The sequence below is a fragment of the Chiloscyllium plagiosum genome, unplaced genomic scaffold (genome assembly GCF_037043375.1).
Source record: "Chiloscyllium plagiosum isolate Xiang-an unplaced genomic scaffold, Cpla_swu_hap1 HiC_scaffold_30, whole genome shotgun sequence".
NCBI lineage: Eukaryota > Metazoa > Chordata > Chondrichthyes > Orectolobiformes > Hemiscylliidae > Chiloscyllium > Chiloscyllium plagiosum.
Window position 1 is genome coordinate 71,742 of NW_028270168.1, and position 25,867 is coordinate 97,608.

Genomic DNA, 25,867 nt, shown 5'->3' on the forward strand with positions numbered 1-25,867 from the left:
GGGACGTCGATGGCATCCCTCACCTCATACATGTTGCAGGAGGAACATTGCACTGCCTTCACTGCCATCCCTCTAAAGCTAACTGTTTAAACAAAAACAAAATCTAAGTCATTAATAAAAATTACAAACAGCAGAGGACCCAGAACTGATCCCTGCGGAACTCCACTTGTAACTGGGCTCCAGGCTGAATATTTACCATCTACCACCACTCTCTGCCTTCGACCGGTTAGCCAGTTTTCTATCCAATTGGCCAAATTTCCCTCTATCCCATGCCTCCTGACTTTCCGCATAAGCCTACCATGGGGAACCTTATCAAATGCCTTACTAAAATCCATGTACACTACATCCACTGCTCTTCCCTCATCCACATGCTTGGTCACCTCCTCGAAGAATTCAATAAGACTTGTAAGGCAAGAACTACCCTTCACAAATCCGTGCTGGCTGTCCCTAATCAAGCAGTGTCTTTCCAGATACTCATAAATCCTATCCCTCAGTACCCTTTCCATTACTTTGCCTACCACAGAAGTAAGACTAACAGGCCTGTAATTCCCGGGGTTATCCCTATTCCCTTTTTTGAACAGGGGCACAACATTCGCTACTCTCCAGTCCCCTGGTACCACCCCCGTTGCCAGTGAAGACGAGAAGATCATTGCCAACGGTACTGCAATTTCCTCTCTTGCTTCCCACATAATCCTAGGATATATCCCGTCAGGCCCGGGGGACTTGTCTATCCTCAAGTTGTTCAAAATGTCCAACACATCTTCCTTCCTAACAGGTATCTCTTCTAGCTTACCAGTCCATTTCACACTCTCCTCTTCTACAATACGGTCCCTCTCGTTCGTAAATACTGAAGAGAAGTACTTGTTCAAGACCTCTCCTATCTCTTCCGACTCAATACACAGTCTCCCACTACTGTCCTTGATCGGACCTACCCTCGTTCTCGTCATTCTCAGGTTTCTCACATACGCATAAAATGCCTTGGGGTTATCCTTGATCCTATCCGCCAACGATTTTTCATGCCCTCTCTTAGCTCTCCTAATCCCTTTCTTCAGGTCCCTTCTGGCTATCCTGTATCCCTCCACTGCTCTGTCTGAATCCTGTTTCCTCAACCTTATGTAAGCCTCCTCCTTCCTCTTTACCAGACATTCAACCTCTCTCGTCAACCAAGGCTCCCTCACACGACCATTTCTTTCCTGCCTGATAGGTACATACATATCATGGACACGTCGTATCTGCTCTTTGAAAAAGTTCCACATTTCCACCACATCCTTCCCTGACAGCCTATGCTCCCAACGTATGCTCCTCAAATCCTGCCTTACAGCATCGTAATTTCCCTTCCCCCAATTATAAAATCTACCTTGTTGTGCGCACCTATCTCTCTCCATAACCAAGGTGAAAGTCACAGAATTGTGGTCACCATCACCAAAATGTTCACCCACTAACAAGCCCACCACTTGTCCCGGTTCATTACCGAGTACCAAATCCAATATGGCCTCCCCTCTGGTTGGACAATCTACATACTGCGTTAGAAAAGCTTCCTGGACACACTGCACAAACACCGCCCCATGCAATCTACTTGATCTAAAGAGCTTCCAATCAATATTTGGGAAGTTGAAGTCGCCCATGACTACGACCCTGTGGCTTCTGCACCTTTCCAAAATCTGTTTCCCAATCTGTTTCTCCACATCTCTGCTGCTATTGGGGGGCCTATAGTAAACACAAGGTTGAACTCCATCTGCCACTTCTAAGCCCAGCTCTGCATCCTGTCAATATCTTGTTGTAGCTTGCAACAGTCCTCAACACTATCTACAACACCACTGACCTTTGTGTCATCAACTAACTTACTAACCCATCCTTCCACATCTTTATCCAAAACATTTATAAAAAGTACAAAAAGCAGAGGCCCAAGAACAGATCCCTGCGGGATACCTCTAGTCACCGACCTCCAGGCGGAATACTTTCCGTCCACTACCACTTGCAATTGTATTTTGGCCAACCAATCCTGTATCCAGACAGTCAAATTTCCCTGTATTCCATCCCTCCTATCTTTCTGAAAGAGCTTGCCTTGGGGAACCTTGTCAGCTGCCTTGCTGAGATCCATATACACCTCAGTCTAATAACAGATATTTGAAAACAGCATGTTGCATTTTTAATTATTTTTCACTAGTTCGTTCATCTAACAAGATGTTCGGGTCTACTTTCAACTAGACGCAGTCCAGTTTTGATGAGCCAGAAGTTACTGTGAAGTACCAAACTCTAGAGGCGTTGTTGAGGCTATGTACACAGTTATTTAACTTCCAGGGTGTCCTCAAAGTGTTTGAAGCTCTTTTGAAGGGTAGAGAAACACTTCCCTTTTGAGCGGCTTTAATATCAATAGATCTACGTTCCCAAGTATGTGTTGCTAAGAAAGCCAAGGAGATTTTCAAAAATGTCTTTCTGCTGAGTATGAATCTATTGTTATATTTTGTTTCCCTGGTTTTTCTTCAAAACCTTGTGCCTCTATTCTCATTTTATTTACCCATATTAGGCCTGTGCCTATCCATAAGTCTGGTTGTCCCCCATCTGGCATCTGTATGCACCCCACATTCTCTCCAGCTTTATAATTTTTACCATTTGGCATCTTGTGTTAAGTTGTCACCCACTAAGATTAGCTGATTATATGGGCTTCTGTTCTTTAAAATATTCCTGAAACCTTTGAAGAGCAGGTGTGCATGCTGAAATGGATAGAGATAGAAGAAGCTGATGTGCTGAAAATTTTGTCAAACATTAAGATTGACAAGTCACCAGGCCCGGACCAGATTTGTCCTCGGCTGCTTTGGGAAACGAGAAATGCAATTGCTTCGTCACTTGCGAAGATCTTTTCATCCTCGCTCTCGACTGGAGTCGTACCTGAGGACTGGAGAGAGGCAAATGTAATTCCTCTCTTCAAGAAAGGAAATAGGGAAATCCCTGGCAATTACAGACCAGTAAGTCTCACGTCTGTCGTCTGCAAGGTGTTAGAAAGGATTCTGAGGGATAGGATTTATGACCATCTGGAAGAGCATGGCTTGATTAAATGCAGTCAACACGGCTTTGTGAGGACAGGTCATGCCTCACAAACCTTATCGGGTTCTTTGAGGATGTGACTAGAAGAGTTGATGAGGGTCGAGCTGTGGATGTGGTGTATGTGGACTTTAGCAAGGCATTTGATAAGGTTCCCCATGGTAGGCTCATTCAGATGGTCAGGAGGAATGGGATTCAGGGGAACATAGCTGTCTGGATACAGAATTGGCTGGCCAACAGAAAACAGCGAGTGGTAGTAGAAGGAAAATATTCTGCCTGGAAGTCTGTGGTGAGTGGTGTTCCACAGGGCTCTGTCCTTGGGCCTCTATTGTTTGTAATTTTTATTAATGACTTGGATGAGGGGATTGAAGGATGGGTCAGCAAGTTTGCAGATGACACAAAGGTTGGAGGTGTCGTTGACAGTATAGAGGGCTGTTGTAGGCTGCAGCGGGACATTGACAGGATGCAGAGATGGGCTGAGAGGTGGCAGATGGAGTTCAACCTGGATAAATGGGAGGTGATGCATTTTGGAAGGTCAAATTTGAAAGCTGAGTACAGGATTAAGGATAGGATTCTTGGCAGTGTGGAGGAGCAGAGGGATCTTGGTGTGCAGGTACATAGATCCCTTAAAATGGCCACCCAAGTGGACAGGGTTGTTAAGAAAGCATATGGTGTTTTGGCTTTCATTATTGAGTATTGAGTTTAAGAGTCGTGAGATCTTGTTGCAGCTCTATAAAACATTGGTTAGACCGCACTTGGAATACTGCGTCCAGTTCTGGTCGCCCTATTATAAGAAAGATGTGGATGCTTTGGAGAGGGTTCAGAGGAGGTTTACCAGGATGCTGCCTGGACTGGAGGATTTATCTTATGAGGAGAGGTTGACTAAGCTCGGACTTTTTTCATTAGAGAAAAGGAGGTGAAGAGGGGACCTAATTGAAGTATACAAGATAATGCGAAGCATAGATAGTCTCTGGCTATCAACTGTATTTCCCAGGGCAGAAATGACTAACACGAGGGGTCATAGTTTTAAGCTGGTTGGAGGAAAGTATAGAGGGGATGTCAGAGGCGGGTTCTTTACACAGAGAGTTGTGAGAGCATGGAATGCGTTGCCAGCAGCAGTTGTGGAGGCAGGGTCATTGGGGACATTTAAGAGACTCCTCGACATACATATGGTCACAGAAATTTGAGGGTGCATACATGAGGATCAGTGGTCGGCACAACATCATGGGCTAAAGGGCCTGTTCTGTGCTGTACTGTTCTATGTTCTAATATTGTATTCTTGATCTTAGAATTGTAAAATCATCCACAGTACAGAAGAAGGCTTTGGTTTATCAAGTCTGTACCACCAAAAATATGCCATACTACTCCCATTTGCCAGCACTAGGTCCATAGCTTTGAATGTATGACACTTCAAGTGCCCATCCAATTACTTTTTAAAGTTTGAGGTTTCCTACTTTAGTTACCCTCCCAGACAGTGCATTCCTGAACCCCACCACCCTCTTGATGAAAGGACTTTTCTCAAATCCCCTGTAAACCTCCTGTCTTCCACTTTAAAATCATAGTTCCTTGTCATTAATTCTTTGACAAAGAGAAACAGTTGCTTCCCATTCACCCTCTACGTTCCCATCATAATCTTATACATCTCTATCAGGTCGTCCTCAAACTACTTTGCTCCCAAGAAAACACAGTACTCCAAATGGCCTAATCAAAGTTCTTACAGCTCCAACATGACCATGGGGCAGCATGATGGCACAGTGCTTAGCATAGAATATAGAACAATACAGTGCGGAATAGGCCCTTCAGCCCTCCATGTTGCGCCAACCTGTGAACTAATCTAAGCCCATCCTCCTACACTACCCCATCATCATCCATGTGCTTATCCAAGAAATATTTAAATCTCCCTAATGTGGCTGAGTTAACTACAGGGTTAGACAGGGCATTCCATGCCCTTACCACTCTCTGACGTCTGTCTTAAATCTATCACCCCTCAATTTGTAGCTATGCCCCCTCATACAAGTTGACATCATCATCCTAGGAAAAAGACTTTCACTCTCTACCCTGTCTAATCCTCTGACCATCTTGTATGTCTCTATCAAATCCCCTCTTAACCGCCTTCTTTCCAATGAGAACAGACCCAAGTCTCTCAGCCTTTCCTCATAAGACCTTCCCTCCAGACCAAGCAACATCCTGGTAAATCTCCTCTGCACCCTTTCCAATGCTTCCACATCCTTCCTGTAATGGGCGACCAGAACTGTATACAGTGTTCCAAGTGCGGTTATTAAGGTGGACAAATCCCCAGTATCAGATGGGATCTATCCCAGGTTGCTGAGGGAGGCGAGAGAGGAAATAGCTGAGGCCCTGACAGATATCTTTGTGGCATCTTTAAATACAGGTGAGGTGCCGGAGGACTGGAAGATTGCTCATGTTGTCCCCCTGTACAAGAAGAGTAATAGGGATATTCTAGGTAACTACAGACCAGTGAGCCTCATGTCAGTGGTGGGAAAGTTGCTGGAGAAGGTGCTTAAGGATAGGATCTATTTATATTTAGCAAATAATGGGCTTATCAGTGATAAGCAACATGGTTATGTGCGGGGTAGATTATGCCTTTCTATAGTTCTTTTGAGGAAGTGACCAAATTGATAGATGAAGGAAGGACTATTGATGTCTTATACATGGACTTGAGTGAGGCATTTGATAAGGTTCCCCATGGTAAAGTAATAGAGAAATTGGAGTCATATGGTGTGCAGTGTGTTCTAGCTAGGTGGACAAAGAACTGGTTGAGCAACAGGAGACAGAGTAGTAGTTGAAGGGAGTTCCTCGAAATGGAGAAAGGTGACCAGTGGTGTTCCACAGGGATCAGTGCTGGGGCCACTGTTGTTTGTGATATACATAAATGATCTGGAAGAGGGCAAGTATGATTAGCAAGTTTGCAGATGACACGAAGATTGGTGGAGCAGCAGAATGCATAGGGGACTGTCAAAGAATACAGGAGGATATAGATAGACTGGAGAGTTGGGCGGAGAAGTGGCAGATGGAGTTCAATCCAGGCAAATGTGAGGTGACACACATTTGGAAAGTCTAATTCTAGAGTGAACTATACTGTAAATTGAAAAAGTTGTGAGTAGGGAGATCTGGGAGTTCTTGTCCATTGTACCCTGAAGGTGGTTGCACAGTTGGATAGAGTGGTCAAGAAGGCATATGGTATGCTTGCCTTCATCAGACGGGGTATTGATTATAAGAGCTGGCAGGTCATGTTAAAATTGTACACCACGTTGGTTCGGCCACATTTAGAATACTGTGTACAGTTCTGGTCGCCACATTGCCAAAAGGATGTGGACGCTTTGTAGTGGGTGCAGAGAAGGTTTACGAGGATGTTGCCTGGTATGGCAGGTGCTAGCCACTGAAGAGAGGTTGAGTAGGTTAGGATTGTTTTCATTAGAAAAAAGAAGATTAAGGGGGGACCTGATTGAGGTCTACAAAATCGTGAAAGGTATAGACAGGGTAGATAGAGATAAGCTTTTTCCCAGGATGAAGAATTCAATACGAAAGGTCATGCTTTCAAGGTGAGAGTTTAAGGGGGATACACACGACAAGTACTTTACACAGAGGGTGGTAGGTGTCTGGAACGCATTGCCAACAGAGGTGGTAGAGGCAGGCACGGTGGATTCACTTAATATTGCACCCGGACAGATGCGTGAGTAGGTGGGGAGCGGAGGGATACAGATGCTTAGGAATTGAGCGACAGGTTTAGACAGTAGATTTGGATCGGCTCAGTCTTGGAGGGCCGAAGGTCCTGTTCCTGGGATGTAAATTTTCTTTGTTCTTTGTTCTTAACAGCACTACCAACCTGGGTAGCAACTTTCAGGGATCTATACATCCCTCTGCACATCCACACTTACCAAGAATCTTTCCATTGACCCACTATTCTGCCTTCCTGTTATTCTTTCCAAAATGAATCACCTCACATTTATCTGCATTGAACTCCATTTGCCACCTCTCAGCCCAATTCTGCAGTTTATCCAAGTCTCCCTGCAACCTGCAACGTTCTTCCACACTGTTCACTTATCCACTGATTTTAGTCTCATAAACAGCACTGCTGCCCCTCCCAGCGTCAGGGACCTGGGTTCAATTCTAGCTATCTGGAGAGGCTGAATAGGCTTGGGCTGTTTTCCCTGGAGCATCGGAAACTGAGGGTTGACCTTATAGAGGTTTATAAAATCATGAGAGTCATGGGTAGGGTCTTTTCCCTGGTATGGGGGGAGTCCAGAACTAGAGGGCCCTACTAAACTCCATATAGACAACATCCACTGCCCTATCCTCATCTATTCTCTTGGTTACCTTTTTGAAAAACTCAAAGATTGGTCAAATATGACTTCCCACGCACAAATCCAGCTGACTATCCCTAATCAGACCTCAGCTATCCAACTGTGTTGGTTGATCCTGTCAGTATCCTCTCCAACACCTTATCTACCATGGATGTCAGGCTCATTGTTCTCTGGCTTGTCTTTGCTACCTTTCTTTAACATTGGAACAACACTAGCCACCCTCCAGTCTTCTAGAACTTCACCATAGAACAGTACAGCACAGAACAGGCCCTTCAGCCCACGATGTTGTGCCGACCATTGATCCTCATGTAAGGAAAACCTAATGTACGAACCCTCAAATTTCTGTGACCGTATGCATATCCAGCAGTCTCTTAAATATCCCCAATGACCTCGCTTCCACAACTGCTGCTGGCAACGCATTCCATGCTCTATCAACTCTGCTGTGGCTAAAGATGAAGCAAATATCTCTGCAAGGGCCTCTGCAATTTCTTGCCTGGACTCCTACAATACCTGAGGATGGACTTGATCAGGCCCAGGGGATTTATCCACCTTAGTGCACTTTTAAGGCTGCAAACACCTCCACTGTGGTAATATGTATGCAGGCCAAAACATCACCACTTGATTCCCGCATTTCCTTCACATTCATGATTCTGTTGTTGTAGTTCTGTTCGCCGAGCTGGGAATTTGTGTTGCAGACGTTTCATCCCCTGTCGAGGTGACATCCTCAGTGCTTGGGAGCCTCCTGCGAAGCGCTTCTGTGATGGTTCCTCCACCCAGCTCGGCGAACAGAACCACAACAACGAGCATCCGAGCTACAAATCTTCTCACAAACTTTGAACACCTACGGGTGAGAGACGCTAAGACAAGCCAGGAAATGGGAATCCTGTGCCAACTGCCTAAGCGTGTCTGCAACACAAATTCCCAGCTTGGCAAACAGAACCACAACAACGAGCACCCGAGCTACAACTCTTCTCTCAAACTTTGAACATTCATGATTCTGACCTCCATAAATACTGAGGAGAAATATTCATTAGTAATCTCCTCCATCTCCTGTGGCTCCACACATAGACGCTGGAAATCTGAAACAATAAAGAAATTTATGGAGAAATTCAGCAGGTCTGGTACCCTCTGTGGAGAGAAAGCAGAGTTAACATTTCGGTTCTGGTGACTCTCAGAACTGATTAGCTTTATTGTTTTCTATATCCAGTTCCATTAACACTTCTGTGTTACCAATGACCTAATTAATAATTAATTTTACTGGATACTACATCCATGCTAATAAAATGATTGTTTCCAGCTATTTTATAAGGATTCGCTAGTGTTTCGAAAAATTTTAGCATGTTTAGTAAATCTGACACTGCCAGAATTCTCAAATTCCTTAACTTAGTTTCAATTCTCATCATTCGGGTGGCATTTTAGTCTCTTCTGCACACTGTAGACATGTATCTCCAGTTTAATAATTGAAAGATTCTGCTACTAACTACTTCTTCATTGGCAGAGACCTCTTGCCATCGACATAATGCCGTCTCCATGATCAATTTTCTTCTGAAGCTTCCATTTCATGTTTAGTTTCAAATATTCAACTAGTATACCATTTTGGATAGTTCATGGTATAATGGTATTTTGAATCACACCTGACGAGTGAGCATTTCTGGGGTTCATCCCTTTATTATAAATCCTAAATTTTCTTTGCTTCTGACAATGTTGAAAAACAATTTCATTCCCATTTCTCTTAGTTCAAGTACTTCTTTAATAGCATCTTCTGTGACCTGCATTTAAATAGTTTTGCCAGCCCATTAATGTGTCCTCCACTTTCTGTCATATGGCCGATTGCCCCATTTGTACCACAAACACTACCGAAAGGAATAGTTTGCAAGGAGTCTTTTTTTTGTGCTTCTCTTATTTGTTCTGGCAGTGTGTTTATTTGCAAATTTAACTTGCACCAAAACTAGAAATATAAATTCAATATTTTTACACAATCGAATAACTTAAATGCCAGCACAAATGGGGCATCTCTCTACTGAATAACAGGTTTTCCTATGAAATGAAGCTGGACAAATGGTTGAAATATTAGTGGGGAGCATTTTGCAAACAGCAATTATGACTCAAGATTATTATATTATACTTTTTAATTGGAGTTTTATTTCAACCTACACATAAAACTATAACATATATAATTTGTTTCCCATCTATAGTTGTCAACCAGTTATTTCTTAATTAGTGTAATATAATCTTCTGTTACCTCGGTCTGATTGTTCTCAGGCATTTCTGTTAGATCGAATCTAGATTAGTAATGAAATCTGAATTCCTAATCATTGTAATAGATTAGAGATGATAATTGTAGATTTTGAAGTGTGTCTTTTTAAAAATACTAATATTATATGTTTCCTTCCACCAGCTGGTCCGAAGAGTATATGTGGCCACAAGGGGTGTTAGTAAAACATAATAAGAATGTGTACAAAGCAATGGGAAACTACAATGTCGCAATCCCTTCAGATGTTTCACACTTCAGATTCTATGTAAGTATGAGTAAGTATTATAAACTTTCATTATCGCAGTAAAAATAAAAACTATATTAAAATCAAAAGTTTACAAAGAAGACTTTTTAAAATGTGAATTATTGGAGACATTGGAATAAGTGGAGGATATCTGAAACAGTCATGAATGAAGGTGGTTAGCTACCACATTTTACATCTTTCAGCTGACCTTTGCAACTCTTCTCCTTTGTAAATCCATCATCTTGATGTCATGGCTCTCAGCGATTCATGCAAACTTAGAAACGTAGAAGATAGGAGCAGGAGGAGGCCGTTCAACCATTCGAGCTTGTTCCACCATTCATCACGAATGTGGCTGATTGTCCAACTCAATGGCCTAACCTTGCTCCCCCCCCCCCCACCCACCATAACCTTTGATTCCATTCACCCCAAATGTTATATCTAGCTGCCTCTTGAATGACATTCAATGTTTTGGCAAAATATGGCTTGCATGTTAGATTTTATGGCAACAAGGAAAATCTTTGAAGGATCTTTGTGGGCGGCACGGTGGCACAGTGGTTAACACTGCTGTCTCACAATGCCAGAGACCCGGGTTCAATTCTCGTTTCAGACAACTGTCTGTGTGGAATTTGCACATTCTCCCCGTGTCTGCGTGGGTTTCCCCCACAGTCCAAAAATGTGCGGGTTAGGTGAATTGGCCATGCTAAATTGTCCATAGTATTAGGTGAAGGGGTAAATGTAGGGGAATGGGTCTGGGTGTGTTGCTTTTTGGAGGGTCGGTGTGGACTACTTGGGCTGAAGTGCCTGTAGTAATCTAATCTAATCTACCTAATCATGGGTATTGACTTTCTCCTGATTAGTTCAGTGAAGCAAATGGTTTTTTTTTATTTATTGTCTTTCCTCTACGAAACTTGACCTGTCCATGTTCTCTTTAAATACTCTCAGTAATCTAGCCTCCATACCTCTTTGGGTAGGGAATTCTAGATATTCATTACTCTTTGATAAAGTAGAAGTTCTTTCACATCTCCATTTTAAACTGGTGTCTCCTTATTCTGTAATTAGTTTGAGATTCACCCACTGGTGGAGACGGTTTATGAAAATGTACCTCATCCACAATGTTCTGCCTGAGCAGCCATACTCCAGCCTAATCAACTGTTATGGACCAGACCAAACCTTCTCAAACTATTCAGAAGACAGTCTAGACTCTAACTTTTTCTTATTTTAAAGGTAAATGTAAGGTGTTCCGTTCCAAATGCAATTTGATTGGTCAAACTACCGGATTTAAAGCATTATTCATCCACTATAGTTAAAAATAACATACAAAAGAATGGCTTGGAATAACTTAACGCTATTGGAAAACTTAGCAGAATAATAGATACAGTAACTATTACTAATTAACTGTTCCATTATAGTAACATCTCATAACACTGGCAAAAGGCAGAAACAGAAAGCAATTTTTCTCACATACGACCTCAGTAGCCCAGAAGGGAAAAAAAATCAAGAGAAAGTTCTGAGAGTGTATGGCAGTGGGGAGAGCTTACTCTAGCTTTCAACCCTGCTGAGACCCCTGAAACAACTGAAAGCTAAAACTAAAAACCCTGGTTCTGTTAGAGCTTGACCACACCCATTCAGGCTGATTTTATTGTTGTAACTTTTTTTTAAAAAAAAAAGGCCTAACAAGCTGTTTAGTGATTCTGGTAGACTGCTCAGTATCTCTGCCTTAAAAATTGTCTTAAAAAAAAACCAGGACAAAATACATCTCCTGAGGTCATGGTATTGTCACACAACACTTGTACGGTTGTAATTAGACTTCCTTTGAAAACTCCAACCCCCTACAATGAAGTCCTTATTGAGTTCTTTGAGAAGGTGACAAAATAGCTGGATGAGGGTAAAGTGTTTGATGTGTATATGAATTTCAGTAAGGTGTTTGATAAGGTTCCCCATGGCAGGCTATTGCACAAAATACGGAGGCATGGGATTAAGGGTGATTTAGTGGTTTGGATCAGAAATTGGCTAGCTGAAAGAAGACAGGGTGGTGGTAGATGGGAAATGTTCATCCTGGAGTTCAGTTACTAGTGGTGTACCAGAAGGATCTGTTTTCGGGCCATGATGTTTGTCATTTTTATAAATGACCCTTGATGAGGTCATAGAAGGGTGGGTTAGTAAATTTGCGGATGACACTAAGGTCGGTGGAGTTGTGGATAGTGCCGAAGGATGTTGCAGTTTACAGAGGGACATAGATAAGCTGCAGAGCTGGGCTGAGAGGTGGCAAATGGAGTTTAATGCAGAAAAGTGTGAGGTGATTCACTTTGGAAGAAGCAACAGGAATAAAGAGTACAAGGCTAATGGTAAGATTCTTGGTATTGTAGATGAGCAGAGAGATTTCTGTGACCATGTACATAGATCCCTAAAAGTTGTCACCCAGGTTGATAGGGTTGTTAAGAAGACATACGGTGTGTTAGTTTTTATTGGTAGAAGAATTAAGTTTTGGAGCCATGAGGTCATGTAGCTGTACAAAACCCTGGTGTGACCGCACTTGGAGTACTGCATACAGTTCTGGTCACCACATTATAGGAAGGATGTGGATGCTTTGGAAAGGGTTAGAATCCCTACAGTGTGGAAACAGGCCCTTCGGTGCAGCGCATCCACACTGACCCTCTGAAGAATAGGAGAATCGACGTTTCGGGCATTCGCCCTTCTTCAGGAATGAGGAAAGTTGGTCCAGCAGGCTAAGATAAAAGATAGGGAGGAGGGACTTGGGGGAGGGGCGTCGGAAATGTGATAGGTGGAAAGAGGTCAAGAGGATTGTTCCACATATCCTACGAAGAGGCAGGCATAGCTGGGGCCCATGCGGGTGCCCATGGCTACTCCTTTTGTTTGGAGGAAGTGGGAGGATTGGAAAGAGAAGTTGTTCAGGGTGAGGCCTGCCTCTTCGTAGGATATGTGGAACAATCCATCTTCCGCAACTGCACTGGCCCCACCCCCCACCTTTTCCTCCGCTACATCGATGACTGTATCGGCGCCGCCTCGTGCTCCCACGAGGAGGTTGAACAGTTCATCCACTTCACCAACACCTTCCACCCCGACCTCAAATTCACCTGGACAGTCTCAGATTCCTCCCACCCCTTCCTCGACCTTTCTATTTCTATCTCAGGCGACCGAATCAACACGGACATCTACTACAAACCAACCGACTCCCACAGCTACCTGGACTACACCTCCTCCCATCCTGCCCCCTGTAAAAACGCCATCCCATTCTCCCAATTCCTTTGACTCCGCCGCATCTGCTCCCAGGAGGACCAGTTCCAAAAACGCACATCCCAGATGGCCTCCTTCTTCAAGGACCGCAATTTCCCCCCCGACGTGGTCGACGATGCCCTCCACCGCATCTCTTCCACTTCCCGATCCTCCGCCCTTGAACCCCGCCCCTCCAACCGCCACCAGGACAGAACCCCACTGGTCCTCACCTACCACCCCACTAACCTCCATGTACAGCGCATCATCCGCCGCCATTTCCGCCACCTCCAAACGGACCCCACCACCAAGGATATATTTCCCTCCCCTCCCCTATCAGCATTCCGTAAAGACCACTCCCTCCGTGACTCCCTCGTCAGATCCACACCCCCCACCAACCCAACCTCCACTCCCGGCACCTTCCCCTGCAACCGCAGGAGGTGCAAGATTTGCGCCCACACCTCCCCCCTCACCTCCCTCCAAGGCCCCAAAGGAAACTTCCATATCCGCCACAGATTCACCTGCACCTCCACACATATCATCTATTGCATCCTTTGCACCCAATGTGGCCTCCTCTATATTGGGGAGACGGGCCGCCTACTTGCGGAGCGTTTCAGGGAACACCTCTGGGACACCTGGACCAACCAACCCAACCACCCTGTAGCTCAACATTTCAATTCCCCCTCCCACTCCACCAAGGATATGCAGGTCTTTGGACTCCTCCATCGTCAGACCACAGCGAAACGACGGTTGGAGGAAGAACGCCTCATCTTCTGGCTAGGAACCCTCCAACCACAAGGGATGAACTCGGATTTCACCAGTTTCCTCATTTCCCCTCCCCCCAGCCTGTCTCAGTCAAATCCATCAAATTCAGCACCACCTTCCTAACCTGCAATCTTCTTCCCGACCTCTCCGCCCCCACCCCAGTCTGACCTATCACCCTCACCTTGACCTCTTTCCACCTATCACATTTCCGACGCCCCTCCCCCAAGTCCCTCCTCCCTATCTTTTATCTTAGCCTGCTGGACCAACTTTCCTCATTCCTGAAGAAGGGCTAATGCCCGAAACGTCGATTCTCCTGTTCCCTAGATGCTGCCTGACCTGCTGCACTTTTCCGGCAACACATTTCCGTCTCTGATCTCCAGCATCTGCAGACCTCACTTTCTCCTCTGAAGAATAACCCACCCAGACCCATTCCCCTACTGCTCTCAATTTACACCTAACCTACACATCCCTGAATACTATGGACAATCTTAGCATAGCCAATTCACCTGACCGCACATCTTTGCACTCTTGGAGGAAACCGGAGCACCCGGAGGAAACCCACACATACAGGGGGAGAATGTGCAAACTCCACACAGACAGTCATCTGAGGCTGGAATTGAACCCGGGTCCCTAGCGCTGAGAGACAACAGTGCTAATGCAGAGGAGTTCAGAGGACATTTACTAGAATGTTGCCTGGTATGGAGGGAAGGTCTTGTGAGGAAAGGTTGAGAGACTGGAGGCTGTTTTTGTTAGAGACAAGAAGGTTGAGAGGTGACTTAACTGAGACATATAATCAGAGGGTTAGATAGGGTGGATAGTGAGAGCCTTTTTCCTCAGATGGTGATGGCGAGCACGAGGAGACATAGCTTTAAATTGAGGGGGTGGTAGATATAGGACAGATGTCAGAGATAGTTTCTTTACTCAGAGAGTGGTAGGGGCGTGGAACACTCTGTCTGCAACAGTAGAAGACTCGCCAACTTAAAACCTCCCTTCAAAAAAAGCTAGGGCAAAATGCATCTCTTGAAGTCACAGTGTTGTCACACAACAGTGTACGATTGTAATTTAAATGGTCGTTAGATAAACATGGATGAAAATGGAGTAGTGTAGCTTAGATGGGCTTCAGATTGGTTTCACAGGTCGGTGCTGTAATGTTCTATGTTCTAAGTGCAAAATGTTTTTGCCTCAATTAATAGCTGAACCTGTATGTTAACTTTTTATGCTTCGTATACATGAACACCCAGACCCCTGGACGATACACATTTTTGGAGTTTTTGCATTTAAAGAATAGTCTTAGAATCCTAGAATCACTACTGTATGGGAGCAGACCATTTAGCCATTCAAGTCCACACCAACTGTCTGAAGAGCAGCCCAACAAGACTCACCATCTCCCCACTCCCCACTAGCTAGGCATCTCTAGCTAGTAATGCCTCAGAGATGTTTTCTATAACATCAACACTTATTTAAAGAAGAACAGAGATAAAGTATCTGAAGAAACTTTCCTATCTTTTCTTTATTAGCTAACTTTCTGTCAGACTCTAATTTTTCCAATATTGCCCTTGACAGATATTAAGCTAACTGGCCTGTCATTTCCTGCTTACTGATGGATGGTATGTTGCCTCCCAGGTGCTCGGGTCAGGGATGTCACCGATCGTCTGCACATCATTCTAAAAGGGGAGGGTGAACAGCCAGTTGTCTTGGTGCATATAGGCACCAACGATGTAAGTAAAAAAATCGTGATGAGGTCCTGAAAGCAGAATTCAGGGAGCTAGGAGAGAAGTTAAAAAGGAGGACCTCAAAGGTAGTGATCTCGGGATTACTACTAGTGCCACGTGCTAGCCAGTGTAGAAATGAAAGAATAGGCAGGCTAGAGGGATGGTGTAGGGGGGAGGAGTTCAGGTTTGTTGGACATTGGAACCGGTTCTGGGGAAGGTGGGACAGTGACAAATTGGACGGTCTACACCTGAACCAGACTGGAACTAATGTCTTTGGGGGAGTTTTTGTTACTGCTGTTGGGAAGTTTTAAACTAATGTGGCAGGGGGCTGGGAGCAAGAAGAGAAGACAAGTAGACAGTGAGGTGGAAACCGGAGACTGTAAGAATCATGAAGTTAGCATTAATAAGGGGGAGAGTAGGCAGAGAGCAAATGGACATAGAAGAACTGGTGTCCTGAAGTGCGTCTACTTTAATGCAAGGAATATAGTGGGTAAGGCAGATGAACTTAGGGCTTGGATTGGTGCCTGGGAGTATGATATTATTGCAATCACAGAGACTTAGTTGAAGGAAGGGCATGATTGACAACTAAACATTCCAGGATATAGATACTTCAGACAGGACAGGGAGGGAAGTAAGGGTGGGGGCAGAGTTACATTGCTGGTCAGGGATGATATCACAGCTGTGCTAAAGGAGGACACTATGGAGGGCTTGAGTAGTGAGGCATTATGGGTGGCGCTAAAAAATAAGAAGGATGCAGTTACATTGTTGGGACTGTATTACAGACCTCCCAACAGTGAGTGTGATGTAGAAGAGCAAATAGGTAAACCGATTATGGAAAGATGTAGAGGCAACGGGGTGGTAGTGATGGGACATTTTAATTTTCCCAACATTAACTGGGATACACTGAGTGTCAAGAGGTCTGGATGGGGCAGAGTTTGTAAGAAGCGTTCCAGCAGAGTTTTCTAAAGCAGTATGTCAATAGTCCAACGAGGGAAAGGGCTATATTGGACCTGGTACTGGGGAATGAACAAGGCCAGGTGGTAGAAGTTGTGGTGGGGGGTTTCTTGGGGAACAGTGACCATAATTCTGTAAGTTTTAGAATACTTGTAGACAAAGATGAGAGTGGTCCTAAAGGAAGACTACTAAACTGGGGCAAGGCCAATTATATCAAAATTCGGCAGGAGCTGGGAATGTGGATTGGACACAGCTATTTGAAGGGAAGTCCACATTTGATATTTGGGAGGCTTTCAAAGATAGTGCAGGATAGGTATGTCCCGTTGAAAGCAAAGGATAGGAAAGGCAAGATTCATGAACCGTGAATGACGGGAGAAATTGGATGACAGGAGAAATTGTATGTCTAGCCAAGAGAAAAAGGGAAGCATAAATAAGGTCCAAGCTGCTCAGAACAGAATGAGCCCTGGAGGAATGTCGGGAGAGTAGGACCAGTATTAAACGAGGAATCATGCGGGTTAAAAGGGGTCATGAAATAGCTTTAGCAAGCAGAATTAAGGAGAATCCCAAAGCCTTTTATTCTTATGTAAGAAGCAAGTGGGTAACTAGAGAAAGGATGGTCCCCTAAAGGATAAGAAAGGAAGACTGTGTGTCGAACCTGAGAAAATGGATGAGATTCTAAATGATTACTTTGCATTAGTGTTCACTGAGGAGAAAGACATGATGAATGCTGAGATTAGAATTAGAAGTTTGAGTACTCTGGATCATGTTGACACAAGTAGGTAAGATGTTTTGGGTAGGCTAGAGGTTATTAAGGCAGGCAAATCCCCAGGACTGGATGGGATCTATCCCAGGTTGCTGAGGGAGGTGAGAGAGGAAATAGCTGGGGCCCTGACAGATATCTTTTGTAGCATCCTTAAACACAGGTGAGGTGCCGGAGGACTGGAGGGTTGCTCATGTTGTCCCCTTGTACAAGAAGGGCAATAGAGATATTCTAGATAACTACAGACCAGTGAGCCTGACGTCAGTGGTGGGTAAGTTGCTGGAGGAGGTACTAAAGGATAAAATCTATTTATATTTAGAGAAGAATGGGCTTATCAGTGATAGGCAACATTTTTTTGTACAGGGTAGATCGTGCCATACCAACTTAATAGAGGAAATGACCAAGTTGATAGATGAAGGAAGGGCTGCCGAAGTCATATACATGGACTTAGTAAGGCGTTTGATAAGGTTCCCCATGGTAAACTAATAGAGAAAGTGAAGTCACATGGTGTGCAGGGTGTTCTAGCTAGGTGGATAAAGAACTGGTTGAACAATAGGAGAGAGAGAGTAGTCAAAGTGAGTTTCTCGAAATGGAGAAAGGTGACCATTGGTGTTCCACAGGGATCAGTGCTGGGGCCACTGTTGTTTGTGATATACATAAATCATCTGTTGGACTATAACCTGGTGTTGTGTGATTTTTAACTTTGTACATCTGGAAGAGGGCATTGTTGGCCTGATCAGTAAGATTGCAGATGACACGAAGATTGGTGGAGCAGCAGAAAACGTAGGGGACTGTCAAAGAATACAGGACATTATAGATAGACTGGAGAGTTGGGTGGAGAAGAGGCAGATGGAGTTCAATCCAGGCAAATGTGAGGTGATGCATTTTGGGAAGCCTAATTCTAGAGTGAACTATACTGTAAACGGAAGAGCCTTGGGAAAAGTTGTGAGCAGAGAGATCTGGGAATTCAGGTCCATTGTACCCTGAAGGTGGCTGCATAGGTGGATAGAGTAGTCAAGAAGGCATATGGTATGCTAGCCTTCATCGGACGGGGTATAAGAGCTGGCATGTTAAAATTGTACAAGACTTTGGTTCGGCTGCATTTAGAATACTGTGTACAGTTGTGGTCGCCACATTATCGAAAGGGTGTGGACCCTTTGGAGAGGGTGCATAGAAGGTTTACGAGGATGTTCCCTGGTATGGAAGGTGCTAGCTATGAAGAGAGGTTAAGTAGGTTAGGATTGTTTTCATTACAAAAAAGGAGATTATGGGGGGATCTGATTGAGATCTACAAAATCATGAAGGATATAGATAGGGTAGATAGAGATAAGCTTTTTCCCAGGGTGAAGGATTCAGTAACAAGACGTCACGCTTTCAAGGTGAGAGGGGAAAAGTTTAAGGGGATACACGCGGCAAGTACTTTACACAGGTGCCTGAAACGCGTTGCCAGCAGAGGTAATATAGGCAGGCATGGTAGAACTATTTAAGGTGCATCTGAATAGATGAATGAGTCGGTGGAGAGTAGAGGGATACAGATCCTTACGAATTGGGTGATAGGTTTGGACAGTAGATTTGGATCGGCTCAGGCTTGGAGGGCAGAAGGGCCTGTTCCTGGGCTGTAAATTTTATTTGTTCTTTGTTTTTCCTTCCTTATTCATCTTTTACCAGTTCTTTGCTTTTTATATACCCTGTCCATTCTCTGAACTGGCATCTACCTTTGCACAATTATATGTCTTTTCTTTGAGTTGATACCATCTTTGACTTTTTTGTTATGTACTGATGGCTTGTGGTACCTTAGAACTTTGTTGATTTGTTAGAATGTACCTACTCTGCACTTTCTGGAATATCCCCTTAAGTTTTTGCTACTGTATCTCTGTTAACCTATTCTTTAGCTTAAATTGCCAGGTTTTTCTGCCAGCTCTACTTTCATGCCTTCATAATTGGAAAAGTGGGATAGTGTAGGTAGTAATATATTATTGGTGGTACAGACTTGATAGACCAAAAGGCCTCTTCTCTACAGAATCCTGTTTGATTCTGATTTTCAGTCTGATTAACTGCAACAATGTCAGCACACCACTCTTCCTAATTATCTCACTGCGATGGGAACTTCATGCCATTGTTCTTAGTCTGTTTTACTGTGATGCCTGAATACATTTTATGAGGAGATGGACAGATGTTTAATCAATAATGAAGTAAAGATATATAGGAAAAGACTGGGAAGGTGAAGTTGAGGCTGAGATGAGATAAGCCATAATCATGTTTGAATTGCCTACTCCTTCTCCTAGTCTCTAAGTTCTTAGCAGAGTTTTTTTCATTAACATTGCTACCTCAGTTCCTTTTCCTTGTGGCTTTTTTTTCTGGAACATTGAATACTTCTGAAAATTTCTAATAAAGAGTCTTAAGCTTTGACTTCGTAATTATGTATTCTGGTTATAATTGCTACTGCACTCTTCTGTTTATATTTTCTGTTCCTTGCTATCACACTCTGATTATCATTTGCTTCTTCATTACCCGGCACCATTTCTGTCTGATTTCATTTTGGGATTTTATTAATTTTCCTTCATTGTAAGCCTCCCCAACTTATAGATTTAAATGCTACCTACAACCCTTGTTATCTAATTTGCCAGGACACAGGTCCTATCAGGGTTCAAGTGTAGCCTGCCCCAAAGGAACAGCTTTCTCTTCCCCTAGTACTGGTGTCAGAGCCCATGGATGGGAATCCATTTGCTCCCACAACAATTTGTGAGCCATGCATTTCCTTTCTAATCATATCATTTGTCAATTTCTATGTAGCTCAAGTAGTAGTCTTGACATTATTATCTTTGTGAGTCTGCTTTATAATTTAGCCACTAGTTGCACATAAGACTGTAAGCAACAGGAGTAGGCTGTTCAGCCACTGGTGCCTGCTCCACCATTCAATTAAATGATGGCCGATCCAACACTCTTCACATCCATTTTCCTGCCTTTTCCCCATTACCCTTGATTCCCCTGCGATAAGAACCTATCTATCTCAGCCTTAAATATATATAAGAGCTTTGTTCTCTCAGCTGTCTGTGGCAAGGAGTTCCAAAGACACTCACTCTCAGAAGAAATTCCTCTTCATCTCAGTCTTATGCCCTCTGAACCTAGACTCTCCCCTGAGGGGAAACTTAGCATTTACCCTGTCAAGCTCCTTAAGAATCCTATATGTTTCAATGAGGTCACCTCTCATTCTTCTAAATTACAACGAATAGAGTCCCAACTGTTCAGCCTTCTCTCATGAGAGAACCCCTCCATACTGGGGATCATCCTAACGAAGGTTCTCTGAACTGATTCCCGTGAAATAAAATATTTTCTTAAATAAGGGGACCAAAACTACTCTCAGTGCTCCAGATGTGATCTCACCAGCACCTTGTACAGTTGCAGTAAGACTTCCCTACTGTTAAAGTCCAACTCCCTTAAAATAGGGGCTCACATTAAATAGCCAATTTTCTCCGATTGTTTAAGAAGGGTAGCAAGGATAATCCAGGCCTGTGAGTGTCACATTGGTGGTCAGAAAATTATTGGAAAAGATTCTTGGAGACAAGATCTCTATGCATTTAGAAGCAAACAGACTTATTAGCGATAAACAGTATAGTTTTGTGTGGGGGAGGTCGTGAGTTTTTTGAGGAGGTCATGACGATGATTGAGGGAAAAGTGGTTGATACTGTTTACATAGACTTCAGTAAAGCCTTTGACAAGGTCCTTCATTGCAGACTGGTACAAAAGGTGAAGTCACACAGTATCGGGGTGAGCTGGCAAGGTGGATACAGAACTGGCTCATCGGAGGTGGAGGGTAACAGTGGAAGGATGCTTTTTGGAATGGAAGATTGTGACTACTGGTGTTTTACAGGGATCAGTGATGGGACCTCTGCTGTCTGTGGTCTACATAAATGATGTGGAGGAAAATGTAGCTGGTCTCAGTAAGTTTGCAGATGATACAAAGATTGGTGGAATTGCAGATAGTGAGGAGGATTGTCAGAGGATACAGCAGGATATGGATCAGGCATGAACAGAAAAATGGCAGATAGAGTTTAATCCGGACAAATGTGCAGTAATACATTTTGGAAGGTCAAGTACAGGTGGAAAATATACAGTGAATGGCAGAACCCTTAGGTGTATTGATATGCAGAGGGATCTGGGTGTGCAAATCCACAGATCGCTGAAGGTGGCAGCATAGTTAGATAAGGTAGTATAAAAAGCCCTGGGGCATGCTTGCCTTCATTGGAAGGGGGATTGAGTATTAGGATAGGCAAGGTATGTTGCAGCTTTATAGAACTTTAGTTAGGTCACACTTGGAATATTATGTACAGTTCTGGTCACCATGTTACTAGAAGGATGTGGATGCTTTAGAGAGGGTACAGAAAAAGTTTACTAGGATGTTGCCTGGTCTGGGGGATTTTAGCTATGAAGAAGGTTGGATAAACTGAGTTTGCTGTCACTCGAATGCAGCGGGTTGAGGGGCAACCTATGTTTGAGGCAAGATTTTTCACATAAAGGGTGGTGAATGTCAGGCACATGTTGCCAGAGGAGACAATAGACAATAGGTGCAGGAGTAGGCCATTCTGCACTTCGAGCCAGCACCACCATTCATTATGATCATGGCTGATCTTCCTCAATCAGTATCCTGTTCCTCTGGGTGAAGAAGTTTCTTCTCAACTCTATTCTAAGTGGCCTATCCCTTATTTTTAACTGTGTCCTCTGGTTCGGGACTCGCCCATCAGCGGAAACATGCCTCCTGCCTCCAGAGCGTCCAATCCTTTAATAATCTTATACGTCTCAATCAGATCCCCTCTCAGCCTTCTAACCTCAAGCGTATACAAGCCCAGGCGCTCCAATCTTTCAGCGTAAGATAGTCCCGCCATTCTGGAAATTGACATTGTGAACCTACGCTGCACTCCCTCAATAGCCAGAATGCCTTTCCTCAAATTTAGAGACCAGAACTGCGGACAGTATTCCAGGTGGGGTCTCACCAGGGCCCTGTACAGCTGCAGAAGAACCTCTTTGCTTCTTTACTCAGTTGCTCTTGTTATGAAGGCCAGCATGCTATTAGCCTTCTTCACTGCCTGCATGCTTGCTTTCATTGACTGATGTACAAGAACACCTAGATCTCGTTGTACTGCCCCTTTACCTAACTTGACTCCATTTAGGTAGTAATCTATCTTCCTGTTCTTGCCACCGAAGTGGATAACCACACATTTATCCACATTAAACTACATCTGCCATGCATCCGTCCACTCACCTAGTCTGTCCAGGTCACCCTGTATTCTCCTAACATCCTCCTCACATTTCACCCTGCCCCCAGCTTTGTATCATCAGCAAATTTGCTAATATTACTTTTAATACCTTCATTTATATCATTAATGTACATTGTAAAAAGCTGTGGTCCCAGCTCTGATCCCTGCAGCACACCACTGGTCACCGCCTGCCATTCCGAAAGGGAGCCGTTTATCACTACTCTTTGTTTCCTGTCAGCCAGCCAATTTTCAATCCATATCAGTATTTTGCCCCTAATACCATGTGCCCTAATTTTGCTCACTAACCTCCTATGTGGGATTTTATCAAAGACTTTCTGAAAGTCCAGGTATACTACATCCACTGGATCTCCCTTGTTCATCTTCAGAGTTACATCCTCAAAATATTCCAGAAGATTAGTCAAGCATGATTTCCCCTTCATAAATCCATGCTGACTCTGATCTATCTTGTTACTGCTATCCAGATGTGTCATAATTTCGTCCTTTATAATTGACTGCAGCATTTTTGCCACCACTCAGGTCAGACTAACTGGTCTATAATTCTCTGTTTTATCTCTCCCTCCTTTCTTAAAAAGTGGGACAACATTAGCCACCCTCCAATCTGCAGGAACTGATCCTGAATCTATAGAACATTGGAAAAGGATCACCAATGCATCCATGATTTCTAGAGCCACCTCCTTCAGTACCCTGGGATGCAGACCATCAGGTCCTGGGGACTTATCAACATTCAGGCCTAACAGTCTCTCCAACACCATTTCCTGCCTAATATAAATTCCCTTCAGTTCAGGTCCTTCAGCCACTGTTACATCTGGGAGATTGCTTATGTCTTCCCCAGTGAAGATAGATCTAAAGTACCAATTCAACTCTTCTGCCATTTCTTTATTCCCCATAATAAATTTGCCCCTTTCTGTCTTCAAGGGCCCAATTTTAGGAGGTGGTGGAAGCAGACAATAGCAGCATTCAAGAAACACCTGGACCAATACATAAATAGGAAGGAAATAGAGGGATACAGATCCTTTAAGTAAAGACAGTTTTAGGAGGGCTGAAGGGTCTGTTCCAATGCTGTATTGTACTTTGTATTCCATTAGTTTTCCTGATTACCTGCTGCACCTGTGTGCTAACTTTTATTCATTCACTAGTATTTCCAAGTTCCTTTTGCTTTGCAACTTTTTGCCCTTACTCAGAGAGTAGTAAGGGTATGGAATGCTTTGTCTGCAGCGGTAGTTCGCCAACTTTAAGTACATTTAAGTCGTCATTGGACAAGCATATGGACATACATGGAATAGTGTAGGTTAGATGGGCTTCAGATTGGTATGACAGGTCGGCGCAACGTCAAGGGCCGAAGGGCCTGTACTGCACTGTAATGTTCTATGTTCTGCAGGTTTTCTCCATTTAATTAATACATTTTTGCTGCTCTTTGCAAAATGAACAACTGCATTCCCACGTTATACTCCATTTGCCAACTTTTTGCCTACTTAACCTCTCAATATCTTGCAATAACCTGTTTGTATCCCTCTCGCAACCTGCTTTTCCATCTATTTTTGTGTTCATTGCAAATTCAGTGATAATACATTCGTTTCCTTCCTCCAGGTCACTAATATATATTGTAAACAGTGTAGTCCCAGTACTGATCCCTGTGGAACCTCATTAGTTACAGCCAACCCAGGGGAAAAAAAACTCATCCCCACTTGCTGTTTACTGTCCATTTGCTAATTCACTAACCATACCGACATAATACCTTCAATATTATGGGGTCTTATAATGTGACTTTTTGTGAAGTACGTTGTTGAACATCTTCTGGAAGTCCAAATTCAGCAAATCGACTGATTCCCTTCAATGCATTCTGGTTGACTCTACCTCAAAAATCTCTAATAATCCATAGATGTTTCTGCAGAAGTTCCCCAACCCTCTGCAGAGAGCATCTTCCAAACCCACAACCACTACCAACTAGAAGGACAGGAGCAACAGGAACTTGGGAACACCACTACCTGCAAGTTCCCCTCCAAGCCATTCACCATCCTGACTTGGAAATGTATGACTGTTCCTTCAATGTTGCTGGGTCAGAATTCTGGAACGCCTTCTGTAACATCATGTGATCCACTGGCACCACATAGACTGCAGCAGTTCAAGAAGGCTCACCGTGATTTTCTGAAGACCAACTAGGGATGATCGATAAATGCTGGCCAGCCAGCGATGTCTCCATCATGTGCAAGAAGAATGAAAAAAAAGTCCCTCTGCAGAATCTCTTTCCTAGTCAATCTCATGTGTTTGGTGCATATATGAAACATGACTACTGGATCCTTTCTCTCTCACTCAAAGCACTCTTCAGCCCAGAAGAGATGTCCTGATACTTTGCACTAAGTTGGCAACACAGCCTTCGGGATTCTCTCTCATTGCTGCTAAGAACAGTAGCTATTCCCCAACCCCATTTTCTCATATTGCTGCTATATTTTGATTGTCCCTCAATTTGCATGGCTGTCTGTACCACAATGCTGTGGTCAGTTCGTTCATCCTCCCTGCACTCGTTCACACAGGGAGCAAGAACCTCATATTATTGGACAAGGATGCTGGCTAAGGCCAATCCACAGGTAAAGTCTGGATTCCAATACCTTCCTCCTTTGCACTCATACCCTTCAGTTATAAGGATAAATTGGAGAAGTTGGGACTGTTCTCCTGGAGAGGAGAAGATTGAGGAGATTCGCTAGAAGGTCTAAAAATCATGAGTGAGCTGGATAGATAGATAGGAAGTACCTGTTCCCACTCGTATAAGGAAAAGAACATGAGCACTGATTTGAAGTGATGTGAAAAAGCAACAAGGGTGAAGTGAGTAAAAACATTTTCACTTAACGAGTTGTTAGAGTAAGGAATGCCCTGCCTGAAAGCATAGTGAAGGCAGTTTCAGTTGAGGAATTCAAGAGGGCATTGTATGGTTATTGGCTACAAGGGAATTAGAATAAAGCAGAAATTTGGTACAGAGGGATAATGCTCATTTAATGAGCCTGTGCCAGTATGATGGGTTGAATGGCCTTCTGAACCATAATATTTCTATGATTCTGACCATTGCACAAACCAAATTTGACATAATTAATCTCAGGGGTATGACTATCTTCTGAAAGGTAGTGTCCAAGTAATTCTTCTCCCGCCTAATATGTCAGAGTATCCATAGCTCGGACTCCAGTACATCAGCTCTGAGCTGAAATTCCTCAAGCAACCAATACTTACTGCAGATGTGGTTTCCATGGATCATACTGGAGTCCATTAGCTCAACAGATAGCTGCCTGCCCAGCCATCTGTATCCTATTCAATT

The 25,867-nt window shown here is 43.7% G+C and overlaps 1 protein-coding gene across 12 annotated transcripts in view; it reads left to right on the plus strand.

Moving 5' to 3' along the window:
* Positions 1-25,867, plus strand: part of tmem39b (transmembrane protein 39B) — a 137,339-nt gene that overhangs the window by 64,732 nt on the left and 46,740 nt on the right. For 4 of the 12 annotated variants that reach the window (XM_087976637.1, XM_087976636.1, XM_087976634.1 and 1 more), the window contains exons 7-8: positions 9,766-9,896; positions 15,485-15,579. In XM_087976637.1, the coding sequence (XP_087832763.1) occupies positions 9,766-9,896; positions 15,485-15,579 (226 nt within the window). Of the gene's footprint in view, positions 1-9,765; positions 9,897-15,484; positions 15,580-24,150; positions 25,149-25,867 lie in introns of those variants that run through there. The other 8 variants (XM_087976641.1, XM_087976638.1, XM_087976635.1 and 5 more) reach the window with 5 other exon arrangements.